Source organism: Myxocyprinus asiaticus, chromosome 33, assembly GCF_019703515.2.
Source record: "Myxocyprinus asiaticus isolate MX2 ecotype Aquarium Trade chromosome 33, UBuf_Myxa_2, whole genome shotgun sequence".
NCBI lineage: Eukaryota > Metazoa > Chordata > Actinopteri > Cypriniformes > Catostomidae > Myxocyprinus > Myxocyprinus asiaticus.
In genome coordinates, this window is record NC_059376.1 from 30,803,283 (window position 1) to 30,818,408 (window position 15,126).

The 15,126-nt window shown below is 38.2% G+C and overlaps 1 protein-coding gene across 1 annotated transcript in view; it reads right to left on the reverse strand.

The window, feature by feature from the left end:
- Positions 1–12,577, reverse strand: part of LOC127424505 (neurogenic locus notch homolog protein 2-like) — an 80,087-nt gene extending 67,510 nt beyond the window's left edge. Inside the window, 1 exon segment of the mRNA XM_051669791.1 lies at positions 12,054–12,577. Within this exon segment, the coding sequence (XP_051525751.1) occupies positions 12,054–12,126 (73 nt within the window). The 5' untranslated portion in view covers positions 12,127–12,577.
- Between the last annotated feature and the right edge of the window lie 2,549 nt (positions 12,578–15,126).

Here is a 15,126-nt window from a genome sequence, read left to right on the forward strand (position 1 = left end):
CAAGAGGCAACTGTGAGAACAAGGTGAGAAACAGAGGAGAGAATCCAAAGAAAGAGAAGTGGGAGGCTCATAATAGGAATAATTAAGAGAAGCAATTCACACATATTTGTTAAAAAACAAACATACAGCTCTGGAAATAAATTAAGAGACCACTGCAAAATTATCCGTTTTCTGGATTTACTATTTATAGTTATGTGTTTGAGTAAAATGAAAATTCTCGTTTTATTCTATAAAAGTACTAACAACATTTCTTCCAAAGTCCAAATAAAAATATTGTCATTTAGAGCATTTATTTACAGAAAAAAAAAGATGCAGTGTTTTCAGACCTTGAATAATGCCAAGAAAACAAGTTCATATTCATTTTTTTAAATTTTTTTATTTTCTCCCCATTTCTCCCCAATTTGGTATGCCCAATTCCCAATGCTCTCTAGGTCCTCGTGGTGTAGTGACTCACTTCAATCCGGGTGGTGGAGGACGAATCTCATTTGCCTCTGCGTCTGAGACAGGCAACCCATGCATCTTATCACGTGGTTTGTTGAGTGCGTTACCGCGGAGACCTAGCACGTGTGGAGGCTCAAACTATTCTCCGCGGCATCCAAGCACAACTCACCACGCGCCCAACCGAGAGCGAGAACCACATTATAGCGACCACGAGGAGGTTAACCCAATATGACTCTACCCACCCTAGCAACCGGGCCATCTGGTTGCTTAGGAAGCCTGACTGGAGTCATTCAGCACACCCTGGATTCGAATTTGCGAATAATTGTGGTATTCAGTGACTTTACTTGCTGAGATACCCAGGACCCCAGTTCATATTCATTTTTAAACACAATACTAATGTTTTAACTTAGGAAGAGTTCAGAAATCAATTTTTGGTGGAATAACCCTGATTTTCAATCACAGCTTTCATGCGTCTTGGTATGCTCTCTACCAGTCTTTCACATTGCTGTTGGGTGACTTTATGTGCCTTTGTTGGCTTGTGGCCATCCATCTTCCTCTTGAGCACATTCCAGAGGTTTTCAATGGGATTAAGGTCTGGAGATTGGGCTGGCCATGACAGGGTCTTGATCTGGTGGTCCTCCATCCACACCTTAATTGACCTGGCTATGTGGCATGGAGCATTGTCCTTCTGGAAAAACCAATCCTCAGAGTTGGAGAACATTGTCAGAGTAGAAGGAAGTCTTCCAGTATAACCTTGTACGTGGCTTGATTCATGCATCCTTCACCAAGACGAATCTGCCTGATTCCAGCTTTGCTGAAATCCATGAAAAAAAGTATTTTGATGCTTTAGTATCATGATACTACCGTAGCACCGGTCTACTGTGCAACCCTAGTACCTACCTAGTTGTACCTAGTTAGTACCTAGCTAGTCAGCCCTAAAAAAAAAAAAAAAAACATATTTCACCTCCCCTTTTGTTAACCCCCAAACTACTCTATTTTATCTATTCTTTGAGAAAATTAAACAAGTAGATTGTTAGACAGATAGATGGATGGATCTACCCCTCCCTCTGAATAAAATGAAAATGAGGGAGGAACCCAGTAAAAAAGTCATTTCAAGGACCAAAGTGGAATCATTAAGGGTGTGTTCACACTTGTAGTTCGGTTCTCTTGGTCCTTTTGGTCCGGACCAAAAAAGAAAATTATACATTTAGTCCTGGTTCGCCTAGCATTCACACTGGCATTTTTAACACCGAACCTAAAGATACAAAACCAAAGGCATCAGGAAAAAGTCACAACCTGATTGGACAGATTTTATGACGTATATTTTGTGACGGATCTTGCCGAACATCCAAAACAATGCTGGCTGCTGGGTGAAATGCGCTCGTTATATTTATATATGTATATATGGTGCTATTTTTACCAGCTGAGAACAAATGAAGAGCTAACAAAATGTGTAAAGGAGTCAAAACAGCACCAGGAATTCCTCCGTTGCACACACAAACGAAGATATGCTGCAAGGACGGCTGACGGCAGTTCCGACGCCTGTGTCTAACTGTAATGGGCAACATAGCTCCTATGATGAGAAGAACCAGGAATGCTTGAGGTCAGTATTAGGCAAATTACTTCCTGTTATTGGTCAGTTTAGACGTCTTTGGTCCATGTTGCATTCATATATCAATCGAACCGCACCAAAGTTAGGTTGGAAGTGGACCGAGATCCACTATTCAGGCGGTCTCGGTCCGCTTGTTTGGTGCTCACCAAGGTTCGGATGGCAGCGTTCACACTTGTTCAAATGAACCGCACAAACAAGAGCAATCGCACCAGAGTTTGTTTTAATCGAACCAAACCTGCCAAGTGTGAACAAACCCTAAAAGAAGCAATTCACAGTAAATTTTTAAAAACAAACATATCTTCTCTCCCCTTTTGTTAACACACTCAATCTACTCCCTAAAGTTCTCTGAGGAATAAAGGGGAGGGAGGCATGGATGCATGCATAGAGTTGGAGCGATAGAGAGGTAGAGAGGGAATGATGAGATGGAAAAACAATGGGAAGGAGGGTAGTGAAAAGATGGAGAGAGTGATAAAAGAAAGGGAGGAAAGGCAAAAGGGATTAGATGATGGTGGGAGTGAGCTGTGATCCCTGCTGATGAGCACATGAAGGTGTGGAGCTCTAACTTAGAACAGAGGGGAACCGTAACACAATCCACACTCAGTGCTGCCAGGAGTCTCACCACACTGTTCTATGACTCCTCTTAGTCTTTATTCACCTCGAGTTCCCATATTCTTTCCTGTCTTTACTGTCTTTCTCATTCTCTTCTTTCTTTCTCTCTCTCTCTCTCTTGAGCTTAACTCCAACAGTGACGTGACCAGATGTGAAATGGTGAGCGCGTGACTTTCTTAGCACCGGTAATAAATCAGTTACAACAAATCTACACAGTTGATTCATAATCTAATAAATGTGTGCATACACATGCACACAAGAATTCAAATGTGCGAGTGTGTGTGGGTGTATTTATTGGCACTGGTCATGTGGGTGTATGTATTACAGCTAACTTAAACCTGTCTTCAATAAAAAGCAGTCCCATGACTTTTTATCCTCACTAAATGCAGGAATGGGATCTGTCTTGAATTAGATCTTAAGCTTGGCAGGGCTGGAGTAAGTTTGCCTTGAATACATAAAACAGTTGTGATATAAAAAAGCCTCACATTATTACACCTACAAACACAAGAAATGCATGCTTTACCCTACTCTATAACAGTCAGACACATGCAGTAGGGCTGGGCGATAGGACGTTATCAGATATTGACGATTTCTTACAAAGATCCCGATGCAATTCGAACAGACATGATCGACAATACCGGGAAATGGCAAAACCACGGATCTGGGAAGTCGCCAAATATATTAAACACTTTTTAATTGGAATATGGAATTTTGCTCATCTACCTGCAACAGGCAGGCGACCTGCTGACACATGACAAGAAATGCTGTTAAGTCACAAAGACATGCGCTTGATAAGAACAGACAAAAGAAAAGCCGTCAATAGCTATGTTACCATCAACGCTTTTTTATGCACATTTTAGGATATTTCATAATATCTGCTTGATGGAAACACCAAGATGTGAATAAAATCTCCAAAATGCGCATGGAAAACTTATACACTCACTTGAGGTGGATAAATTATTTATTTGATAAGAAATGAGCATAAACTATGATGGAAACACATTTACTGCATAAACTCCTATTGAATTTAACAGGAATACAAGATGCGCATAAAAATAAATCATGTGACTGAATATTTCATTCATAACTGGACGAACCAGCGGATCAATCATCACAACTGAATTGTTGCCCTGGTCATTCTGAAATACCGCTGTCCTAAAAATCCAAAGCCTGCATAGAGTTTGCAGAGCAAATAATTTAAACACAAACTTGCACTTTTTCCCCGAAGAGCAGCTTTAATTGATACTTTTAAAGAATAACTTATAGATCCAAGTCATGATGGAGGAACGCACACACACATAGTGCTCCCAGAACTGTCTGAAGCGCTGTCATTTCCAGTCATGAAACGAGTTAAAATGTTTTGTCTGTGCATCCTAAACCGCAAGTATTTTATTAATAAAAGAGTCACACAGTCCCTACAATTTCCCCCGAAGTGACGATTTTGTTCTTTTGAACGCAAGGGATGGAAACGTGGCTTTATCCACACATTGTTTTTATGATATTCTGATTTTTCGCATAAATTAAACTCACAACTTGGATGGAAACATAGCTACTGCTTGTGTCTGATTCGCTGTTTGTTCAGAGGCATGCAGCGTGAGCTGGAACGGGTCTCGTGTCTCGTGGAACAAGCGTATCTAAAGAGTTTTCAATCTTTTTTCTCTGTTTCATTCATCTGATAACTGTTTGCAAGAATACTGTCATCTATGAGAATGCTGCAAATAACCTCTGATCATCTCAAGAGGTGCTGTGAGTTTAGTTCACTTTATTTCCACGCAGTTATCATGCATTGTGAACGCAACTCTGCAGGTTAAGTAATATATATCTTTGTATTAAAGAAACAAAGACGAAAGTGAATAAATCATAAAGTAATACAAGACACGTTCACCTTGAACCTAAAATTGAGTATTAATTTCTTTTATTTTTGCAGCATTAACTGTATTACCAAAACGCAATACAAACACATTCGATAAGAACACATATTTGGCAGCATTATTTTGGAAACATAAGGGAATTTATTAGGCTTATTTATTATGATTATTATTGTCTTTACATTTATAATTGCCTTTAGTTCTTAATCTGTAGGCTCTTAGTAATTTTCCAGCTGGTGTCACTGACGGATGCTTGCATGATGGCAAATGGGGCCGTTGGAGACAGTAAATATTTGGATTTGGGGAGGTGGTTAAATAAGATTTTTTTGATCACTTCGTTATTTTTATGCTTTTTTCATTTAGTTTAAAGTGCAATTTAAATTTTGGAAATGTCTTAAGTTTTTTGTGTTTCAATAAATGAATAAAATTTTTAAAGCAAAATCACAAAAAAAGCAAAAAAATTCACCGACCCTCGGCAGGTGGGTTGACAATGTAATTGGAATTACATAAAATATTTTTTACATATCACCCAGCCCTAACATGCAGGTTACATTAAAGGAATATTTTGGGTTCAATACAAGTTAAGCTCAATCAGCATTCAGGTATAATGTTGATTACCCTCCTTTCTTGAAAAAAAAAAAAAAAAAAAAAGTACAAATCAAGCTTACAGTGAGACACTTACAATGAATGTGAATGAGGCCAAATTTTGGAGAGTTTAAAGGCAGAAATACGAAGCTTATCATTTCATAAAAGCACTTACAATAAATCTTCTGTTAAAACTTGCGTAATATTTGAGCTGTATAGTTGTTAAAATTGTTGTTTTTACAGTTGTTTAAGGGTTTTAGGGTTTAAGGCGGTATGTTCTCATTAGAGCCCGACCGATATGGGATTTTTGAGACCGATACCGATTTTAGAGAGGGAAAATTCACCGATTACCGATATGGTGGCCGATATATTTCATTTTTGAGCTGGAATGAAAACAGACCTTTTCTATGTGGATTTTTCACAGATTTTGCACCAATATGACTATGCAAAGGTACTCAGAAGGCTGGTTTTTATCAAAGAATATTTGACATTATTATTATACATTGTCAACAAATTCTAGAAATGAGCACTGAGAAAATAAAGAATAAATAAAAATACAATAAATAGCTAAATAAAAATCAGTACTGTTTAGTATCAGTCAAATGCTGACTATTAAAATAAAGAATAAATAAAAATACAATAAACTGCTAAAAATGCTGACTATATTAATACTGCTGAGTCAAGATAAACAGATAAGCAGAGGTGTTACACCATATTCTGCTATACAAGTTCAGGGGAAACTTTCAACGGTGGAAAACCAGACTTTAAAATATTACATTTTGTAAATGCAACGACTGGAATTGTTCGGTTGAAGGGGGTACCAAACTGTGAATCCTGAACAAAACAGTTTGGTGAATACATGTTTACTCATTAGCTTCCACTCAGCTGACAACATTAGCCTAGTTTCCATCCACTTTTCGTGCTATTTTGTTATCAACAAAGTGAAAATGCGTAAAAAAATATTTGCAAAATTTGCCGTCTTCTGCCTTTTCCATTCAAATGGCCTTTTATCGATAAAAAAAACACTGTCACATACATTTTGGTTTATCGCAAAAGAAATCTGCCCTTAAGCCGTTTCCATACAGAAATGTGTGTTCGCCTCCCAGATGTCCCTAATTTTTTTATTGTATTGAGTATTGAGACAATTCATTGAAATTAGCCAGCTTACTGTCATTTTAATTTCACAAATAAATGCAATAAGAAGACGGAATTGCAATCAAAAGGGAGCAGTTGCCCTTCTGATAGGACTGTAATATTTGTCCTGATGTTGCGCCTATCGCAGGTTGCCACCAGTTCTGACCCAAAAGTGAATCGTCATGGCCCTGTTCAAGCTGGCAACCTGCACCAAGTAGTGGGGACATTTTCAGTCTTAGTATAAGGTCCATCCATCCATGTGTATGCTGTGTGCACAGCTATTAAAGAATAATTGATGTGGTGTAATATCAGGGTTTACATATATGATACATTCCTGATATTCAATAGGCTATTTTGAACAATCATCTAATCTAAAGCATTGCCATCTCAACTGCATTATGTCCCGTATATTTGTCCCACAACTTTTAATGACCAACTGAACTTGATTATCATCTAAAATTAATTTTAGCGTCATAATGCAATTTACATTTTCTGAAGAAGCTCAGCAAATGCGATCCGAGGTAGAGATTTAAAATATGTAAAAGTTTTAAAAGGTTCAAAAGCTCGTTTTCTGAAAGTGAACTCCGCACTGGACAAATAGTTCTGACAGTTTATAGTCTTGAAGTGTAGAAAATGTAATTCAGCTGACTTTATTCGTCTACAGAACAGGGTACGGCTAATTTAAGTTTGTGTAAAGAAAAGGCAATTATATAGGTCTAAAAATATATTTTTTTTGGTTTGGTAATTTATTTTTTTAATTGAATGTGTTTTTCGTTTGGTAATTTATTTAATTTAATAAAGGGAAATGTGCTGGCATTTTTTCAAAAGTAAGCTAAACAATAATTTAATATAATTGGGCTGTTAGTGTTCCAAAAAAGCACACTGAAGCTTTTCCCCTATTGTGTATTTATTTTTAATTTAAAACATCTTTGTGCACAGAAATGTTATGTTTTTTGTATTGTGGTCTAATTCCGTGACTGCCATCTATTATTTTGAATGCTGTGGAAAAGCAACTTTAATAAATAAACGGATGGCTACCGCGATTAAATTAATCGCAAAGAGTGGCCATTCATTTGTTCTCCGTGCATTTGTCAATGGGCATGTCTTGATACGAGATATTTGTGTTGGCACTCCTGGAAGTGTCATGTTTGCAGTGATCGGATATTTATGCCGTTCAGATCAATCTGTAATCACGTACAATAAATTGGCTTTTATGGATGTACACCTTGTTGTCATGATTAACATGATTACATGATTAACAGAGGCTTACGTTTGGGGTAAATTCTGTCATGTGACGCTACATTTTTGCGTTAATGCCAATTTTCTAGACAAAAAGTGTTTCCAAACCAGTTTTTCGTGACATCTGAAGTATCGACATAGAGTTTATGTGCTAGAGTTACACGGAAAAAATATTATGTCGACACTTGTGAAATGTTAGCGTTAATTTGCGTTTCCATCAGCTTTATTTTGATGCGCTAAAAATTTTTCGCAAAAAATCCTTGGATGGAAACACAGTTACTGAAAGTAGCTACGTGATTAGCTAGTTAGCTACAAGCTCGTTGTCAAGGACAGTAAAAGACAGACATTGTTTATTTTACTTTCCAGCATTGTGTCTCACCAACTAGGTAACAACACAGCATGAAATCAACACTCATCAGACACAATCCACCACCGCACCGTTGTCTGCTGAGCTGCAAAAAGATGCTCTCTTACCTTTCAATCTGCTACATTACTGACTGCACTGACAAACTATAGCTGGCTAACAGCAAACAGACATGAGTGACATGGTTGTCAGGGACAAGGTTAATGTTATATTAGTTATATTGAAAAGGGAAAATGATGAGGCCATTGTTTAAGTTTCCAGTATGTATTTCACAAACTAGTTAACTTACAGAGACACCGCTTAATTCCGCACTGTCTGCAGAACCACCGTCAGCTCAGAGTCAGCTCTGTAAACAATGACGTCGGAGCGCACTCTGCTGGACAAACTACACTATGACACCAATTCTAAAGCATTGTTTTCTGCATTATATGTTCTGAAAAAAGTTTTCATATCGGCAAAATATACACCGATACCGATATATATCGGTGAAAGGCTAATATCGGCCAGCCGATATATCGGTCAGGCACTAGTTGTCATGACAACAAAGTTGTAAAATTGGATATAAATTTACACAGGTCAGACTACTAAGCAATTTTATCAAACTAAAATCATGTACGTATTGTGGCTATGCTTTTGAAACAGTGAGTATTTTAATGTTTACAGATTGGCCCCATTAACTTCCATTGTAAGTGCCTTACTGTAACAAAGATTTTCCTTTTTTTAAAGAAAAGGAGGGACAAGTCAAAATTAATTTTTGTGGCAATAAACATTATGCCACAAATGCTGTTCAATATGAGAGCTTAACTTATATTGAACCTGGAAAATTCCTTGAAGTACATTTGATCTGCCTTTGACAAAGCTCATCAGAAATGATATAGCAACAACAACAACAAAAAAGCTTTTTTATATACGTTTAAAAATACGATGCTAGGAATTTGTGGCATTTTATATCTGTTTTGTCGTTCACAAGGTCAAAATCATTCAATCACTTAGAAATGTAATAGCACACCTATCCTCAACAGCCACATGATTTGAGGTATCTTTAATGTCCGTAGCACAACCAGTGCGAGACAAGTTATGCAAGATTAATACTTAGGGCAATGGCAAAAGTTTGTTCAAGACCCTAATCTTAAGTATTAGCAAGTGTAATAATAATGCTTGCCTTAGAAAGCACCACTAATAATGTCAACGTCAAGGAGCATTTAAAAAAAATCTGTTTCTCCTCCTTCCTGAGGGAAATCAGGCAGAATTAAAGTGTCAAGGCGCTAGCACAGACCAGCTGGTTTGCAGATGTAAGCCTTGCTGCTCGCATGCTTGTTTGAAAGCGCTGCCTCATCCCTGTGACCAAACCTCGAGCCCAAGGGGAGATCTCTGCTCGTGTGTGTCTCTGTCTCTCTGAGAGATAATAGCTGCTGAGAGAGATGGGGAAGTAATTATGAGAGTCTGAGAGGGCTGGGTTGAGTTGAAAACACTCAATAGAGCGAGAGCAAAAGTCAGAAGAGATTTGTCTGCATTGGCTCGCTTCCAAGCTGGACAGCAGAAGGAAGTTGTTCACGCTGAGTGAGGAAGTAACCCCATTTCCTGGCGTTTCAGTATATGCAACAAATGCTCTCTATTCTGTTAAACGTTGACATGGCAACAAACAATAATACACTCCCCCCCATAAACAACGGTGAGCGGTTTTCAGTGGTGCTCATTAAATCTGTACGTCATGTGGGGCAAGAAAACACCCTGATTGTTTAATGATAGGCTGCGTCTAGTTTGGGAGGAAACCTTGCTAATTCTCAAGGGCAACTGCATTCCAATGAAAGTGTCTCTGACATTTGTGACCCTGACAACTGGCTGTATTCTAAGCAATCAGACAGAACACTTTCACTTTTCAACACATTCGATGGCCTCTTTCATGTCCAAAGGGCACTATGAATATCACATGTCCAACACAGACTAAATCAATTTCACTTTACTAACATCAAACCTTTCTGATACACACCGTCAGCAGCACTCAAAAGGAAATGAGGCTGCATGACACATTAGTGTTCTCAGATCATGCCTGTAAAGCTTGTAAGCACACACACAATACTTGCACTGTGCATGTGGCTGTGTGTGTTGGTGCTAAGCTTAGCGTACTGCCTTGGCAGGAATGCAGAATGTCTTAATTCCCACTTCATTTGTTAACATGCTCAGCAGCGGAGACACAAGGGTTTTAATCCATGGATTTACCAAGCTTGAGTGTCTCACTGCTTTCTGGCCTACCGCAACATTTTCGAACAAAAGTGCCAATCACTAAGCTATGGAGTTTTGGTCTTTAATACTTGTGGTTTAAACATGAAAAAAACACACTAAAAATGCTTTACTTAAACTGATCGGAATAATGATCGGTCAAACCCTCCACCGCAGCAGCAGGTGGGAAGCGGGCATCTCTGAGAAATGCACAACCGTGGGCCATTCCACAAACAGCCCGTTGTGTTTGAAAAGTGGGAGTTTGCAGAAGATAAATCACATTTCACACTAGAGAGCAGCAGCGGGTCACAACCGTGACCGAGCATCATGTAGCTTGCAGGCGGGAACAATGGTCCAACTTTATATTGCACACGCTGTAGCAGCTGATATAAGCAAATACATGTAACTTGTAGCATCCTAAACAATTAGGGCAATGTGATGTCGTGTGCCTGCATGAAAACAGAGAAATCAATCCCACCCCAAGGAATGATACTCAATACAGAGGAACAAGAAGAAACATCATCTGTGAGACACAATAAGCAAGCTGCAGCTTTGTAAAAATGTGTATGAGAGAGAGAGAGAGAGAAATAGAGAGAGATGCTTTTCACGTCTCAGTGCACCAAGTATGAAGACATTCAGCAAGAATACTTTACGAAAACTGCAGATTTTCTGAAATTATAGTAATGAAGACAAACTGCCCCTCTCACTGGGAGAGAATGAGGAATGCTGCAGGATGGCAGCCAAATATGTGACTGCCTGCTACAACCTGAGAAACAACCAATAAGCTCCCTGTTCCAAATTATTTTTTATTTATTCATTTACTATCAGTTTTCTTGCTTTCTAAACACCATTTTCAATTCATTCTGATGTATGCTACATTGGACAATTTTGCTTTACTGTCATAAAAATTACCACCAGTTTTGGCTACATTGTATGTATTGTATGAGAGAGAGAGAGAGAGAGACGAGAAAGGCAAGGGGGAGAGAGAGGAATGTGAAACACCAACAGCAGCATTCCTCTCTCTTCTTGCCGAGCCTGCAGTCATTTTATATTGTCTTGTTTTCTTTTGTAAAGCTCCACTATTCTGGAGGGACTGTGTCTGGCTAAAGCATGTTGAATATAAGTCATATGTGACCTTATTCGACTCTCGAATGCAACAACTGGCACCCTTTATGTGTGTGAAGCCTGCTGAGATGAGCTGCTGAGTATAAATAAACAGCTGTCAGATGGGAAATGCTTCGGCCCTGCTGAACTAAAAGACAAAATGCAGTATAACTAAATGCAGATAGTCGGTCAGACTTTACAAAAAAAGACTCTTCCTCTTGAGGAAAAACAATACTTGGTTACTTTTTCATTCGGTTACGTTTGCTTTTTGCATTGCTCATCGAGTGAAAAACGTATTTGCATTTTCCCTCGATGGTCTAAAGCCAGGCAGCCACACATACACATAGAAACACACTAAAAAGTCCATATTTGTTGCCTCTCAGTCGTGTCCATTTTGAATTCCCCTCACACATATTGAGAGCTGCTGCAGATTTCATCCGCTCCAACTCATTCACATCTGGGCAGCGGTGCGAAAGACGAGGTCCACTCATGAAAAAAAAATTCCTGATGGCGTTTAAAGTTCATACAAAATATCTGTACGACATACATCACAGAATATTGCTTTATTATTAAATGAATGTTTTAAAATATGATTTATGCTCAGGTTTCAGACCACAAGTCTGCGCTAGCTAAAGCTAACAAGTGGAAAACAGGGGGAAATACAAAGTTGCTTCGGGTGCATCGCGCCAAAGAGTGCTTTCTAAAAGACAGAACAATTAAAATGTATTCAAAATAAAAATGAGCTCAAAGATGAAGCTGACTCACGCCATTCGAGGCCGTGCAGAACTGAAACGTGTGCACGGATGCTTCAGACAGCCGTACAGATGCGTACTCACGGCTAATGGCTCTTTAGAATTTACCATGGAAAATGACTTACCGTATGATAATTTAAGGCAGCAAATAGCGAGGAAGATGACTTTTCCCGAAGAGACGCCGGGTATTTGGCCCATATTTTTGATAGAATCCACATAGAGTCACCAGCGCGAGGCTGTGCTCTGTCTCAGGTTAAAGGACAACGGATATTAAAATGATCTTGAAACGAACGAGAGAGACGGAAAACGTTTTATATTCGAGAGATGAGTTGTCTTTTTCAGTCAGAGACTCTTGTTTGACCTCATAAATCCGTGGTTTGTCTTCGCGCAGCGCTGACCAAACTTTCGGAACTTTTCGCTTCTTTTCGTCGCAGTCACTGAAGTCGCAGACGGAGGTGTTCTTCCGCGAACCCAACGCGTGGATCTATAGTCTGTGATGCGTCCATAAAGGCTTCTCATATATTTACTTCCTATGGGGCAACTCTCGATTTTAGATAATTACAGTATATATTTTCTCAGCTATGAGCGCGTTTTGGGAGAAATCTCGAATTACTACCAACGCATGGTTTTATTTTTCTTCCCGTGGCGGAGGAATTTTCACTTAATCTCAACTTCGCAAAGCCAAGAATGACTCAAATTTAACCCGTTGTTACTTTTTCCCCTCCACCCGTTGACGCTACCTCGTTAAATACCACCCCTCTCACTGTGGATTTGACTTAAGGAGATTTATCTGTCGATTCCTTGTCATTTTATTCCTTATCATATGTAGGACATAGAAAACGCATTAAAAACAAAATTGTGTTTTTTTTTGTTTTTTTTTGTTTTAAACTGAGATAAAGGGATAGTTCGAATGAAAATACTCTCATCATTTATTCACACTCGTGCCAACCCAGATGTGTATAACTTACTTTCTTCTGTTGAACTCGAACGAAGATTTTGAGAAGAATATTTCAGCTCTGTAGGTCCTCACAATACAAGTGAACAGTGACCAACATTTTTAAGCTCCAAAAGCATATAAAGGCAGCATAAAAGTAATCTATACTACTCCAGTGGTTAAATCCACATCTTCAGAAGTGATTTGATAAGTGTGGGTGAGTAAAAGTTCAATATTAAAATTTTTTTTTTTTTTTATTATTATTATTTTTTTTTTTACTATCAATCTCCTCTTTCACTTTCATTTACAGATTCTTCTTTTGATTTTGGCAATTCACGTTCTTTGTGCATATTGCCACCTACTGGGCAAGGAGGAGAATTTATAGTAAAAAAGGACTTACATGTTGATCTGTATCTCACCAACACCTATCATATCTCTTCAGGAGACATGGGTTTAACCACTAGAGTCATATGGATTAATTTTATGCTACATTTATGTGCTTTTTAGAGCTTCAAAAAAAATTGCCCATTTACTTATTTATATTTACCCATTTACATATGGACCTACAGAGCTAAAACATTCTTCTAAAAATCTTTGTTTGTGTTCAGCAGAAGAAAGTTTTACACATCTACAATGGCATGAGGGTGAGTAAATGATGAGAGAATTAAACATTTTTTGTGAACTATCCCTTTACAATGGAGCAGACCTACGTGAGAAAAGATTTGCAAGGTAGTATTTGCTATCCAGAGCTAAAACATTTTTGTGTGTGTGTACTACTCTAGAGATGTGGACATATTTTGAGTAATTTAACACAACTTTACTGGAAGGCTCATTTCATATTGCCATTAAATGCACAAAGGTAACAGCAAACAACACCAGTACATAGAACATTTATACAATTCAAAGCTTTTAAGAGTCCTTTGTCCTAACAAACATGATCAAACAGCTATTGTCACCTGCTCACATGGAAATATTATTTCAGACTGAAAAAGGCTCCAGTTGTTCTCTTTCCCCGATTCTTTCCACCTACCCCACATCAAAACATTACAGCACAATTATGACATGACTCAGGTACCATCTACCCTGCAATCTTCAAAGATGTAGCTGAGGGACTCCTTTGTTTAAAATGTCACATTAATGGGCTTGTGTTGTAAAGGCAAAATAAACAAATCAATCCCTTTTTTGTTCAAGTCCTCGAGTCCTTTTTGATGAAAGACTCTACGTTGAAAAGAACAAATGAACCATCCCAGTCTCACTGTAGGGGGTCCAGCTTTGGATACTCTAGTTGACTGCAGTAAAGGGATTTCTGTGCCACAACTATCTTTTTCTCCACGGTGGCATATGTTTTTCGGGAAATGTTTTTTCCCCATTTGCCTGACCAGAAGTTTTGTGAGTCTTAGTAAAGTCCATAAAGATAATGTACTTTTTAGCTGCACATATTATGTGATATTTAATTACTGCTCTAATGGTATTAATATAGAGTAATTGATGTTTATTTTATGATCTTGGCTGACTATTTTCAATTAATTTCCCATTAACACAAGAGAAGGACTGGTTAATTCTATCTTCAAAACACAGAATAGTTCTAATTTATTACTCATTTTCAGGAGTAATTTCTTCTGGAATCTCCCTTAAAGTCCCTGAAAAAACAGCAGTTTCAACTTATGGGTGTGGCAATTTTGCTGCTGATTATGCTCGCTCAATAAAAAAACAATATCTGTGCAAAATGTCAGCTGAATCGACTTGTAAAACTCAGTTCTATTTATTGTTATTTTCAACTTTTTGTTTAAATGAAAGTGTCTGATCTGAATCTGAAGTGCCTTGTCTATAGTAAGGAGAAGAAATAAAAGCTGTTACTCCTTGCATTTTAACTCAAATTACAACATGATGGGGAGGGGGTATCAGTGGAAAAGCTTTGGAAAAAGCACTTATAGTAAATGCTTGTAGAATGGCTTAAAAGTTCTTACAAGCTTTCAAAGTTGAAACATTATTTCACTGACCAACATTATTTTGATACACTCCATACTGTGGCAGCAAATGAAAATACCAAAGTGACTGAATGAAGCCATGATAGGGCAGAGGTCATATAGAAACTGCTGGGACAATTTTTAATGGCCTGCAATTCAGAGGATGATTTATCCTAGTAGGCATACATGTCAAAGGGGGCTAGATAAAACAGTGATATATGGTAGGTGGTATCAGAAGACTGATTGCCTCATCATTGGTTACCTACACCCCCGCCTCTTTTGCCCATCCTCCTTTAG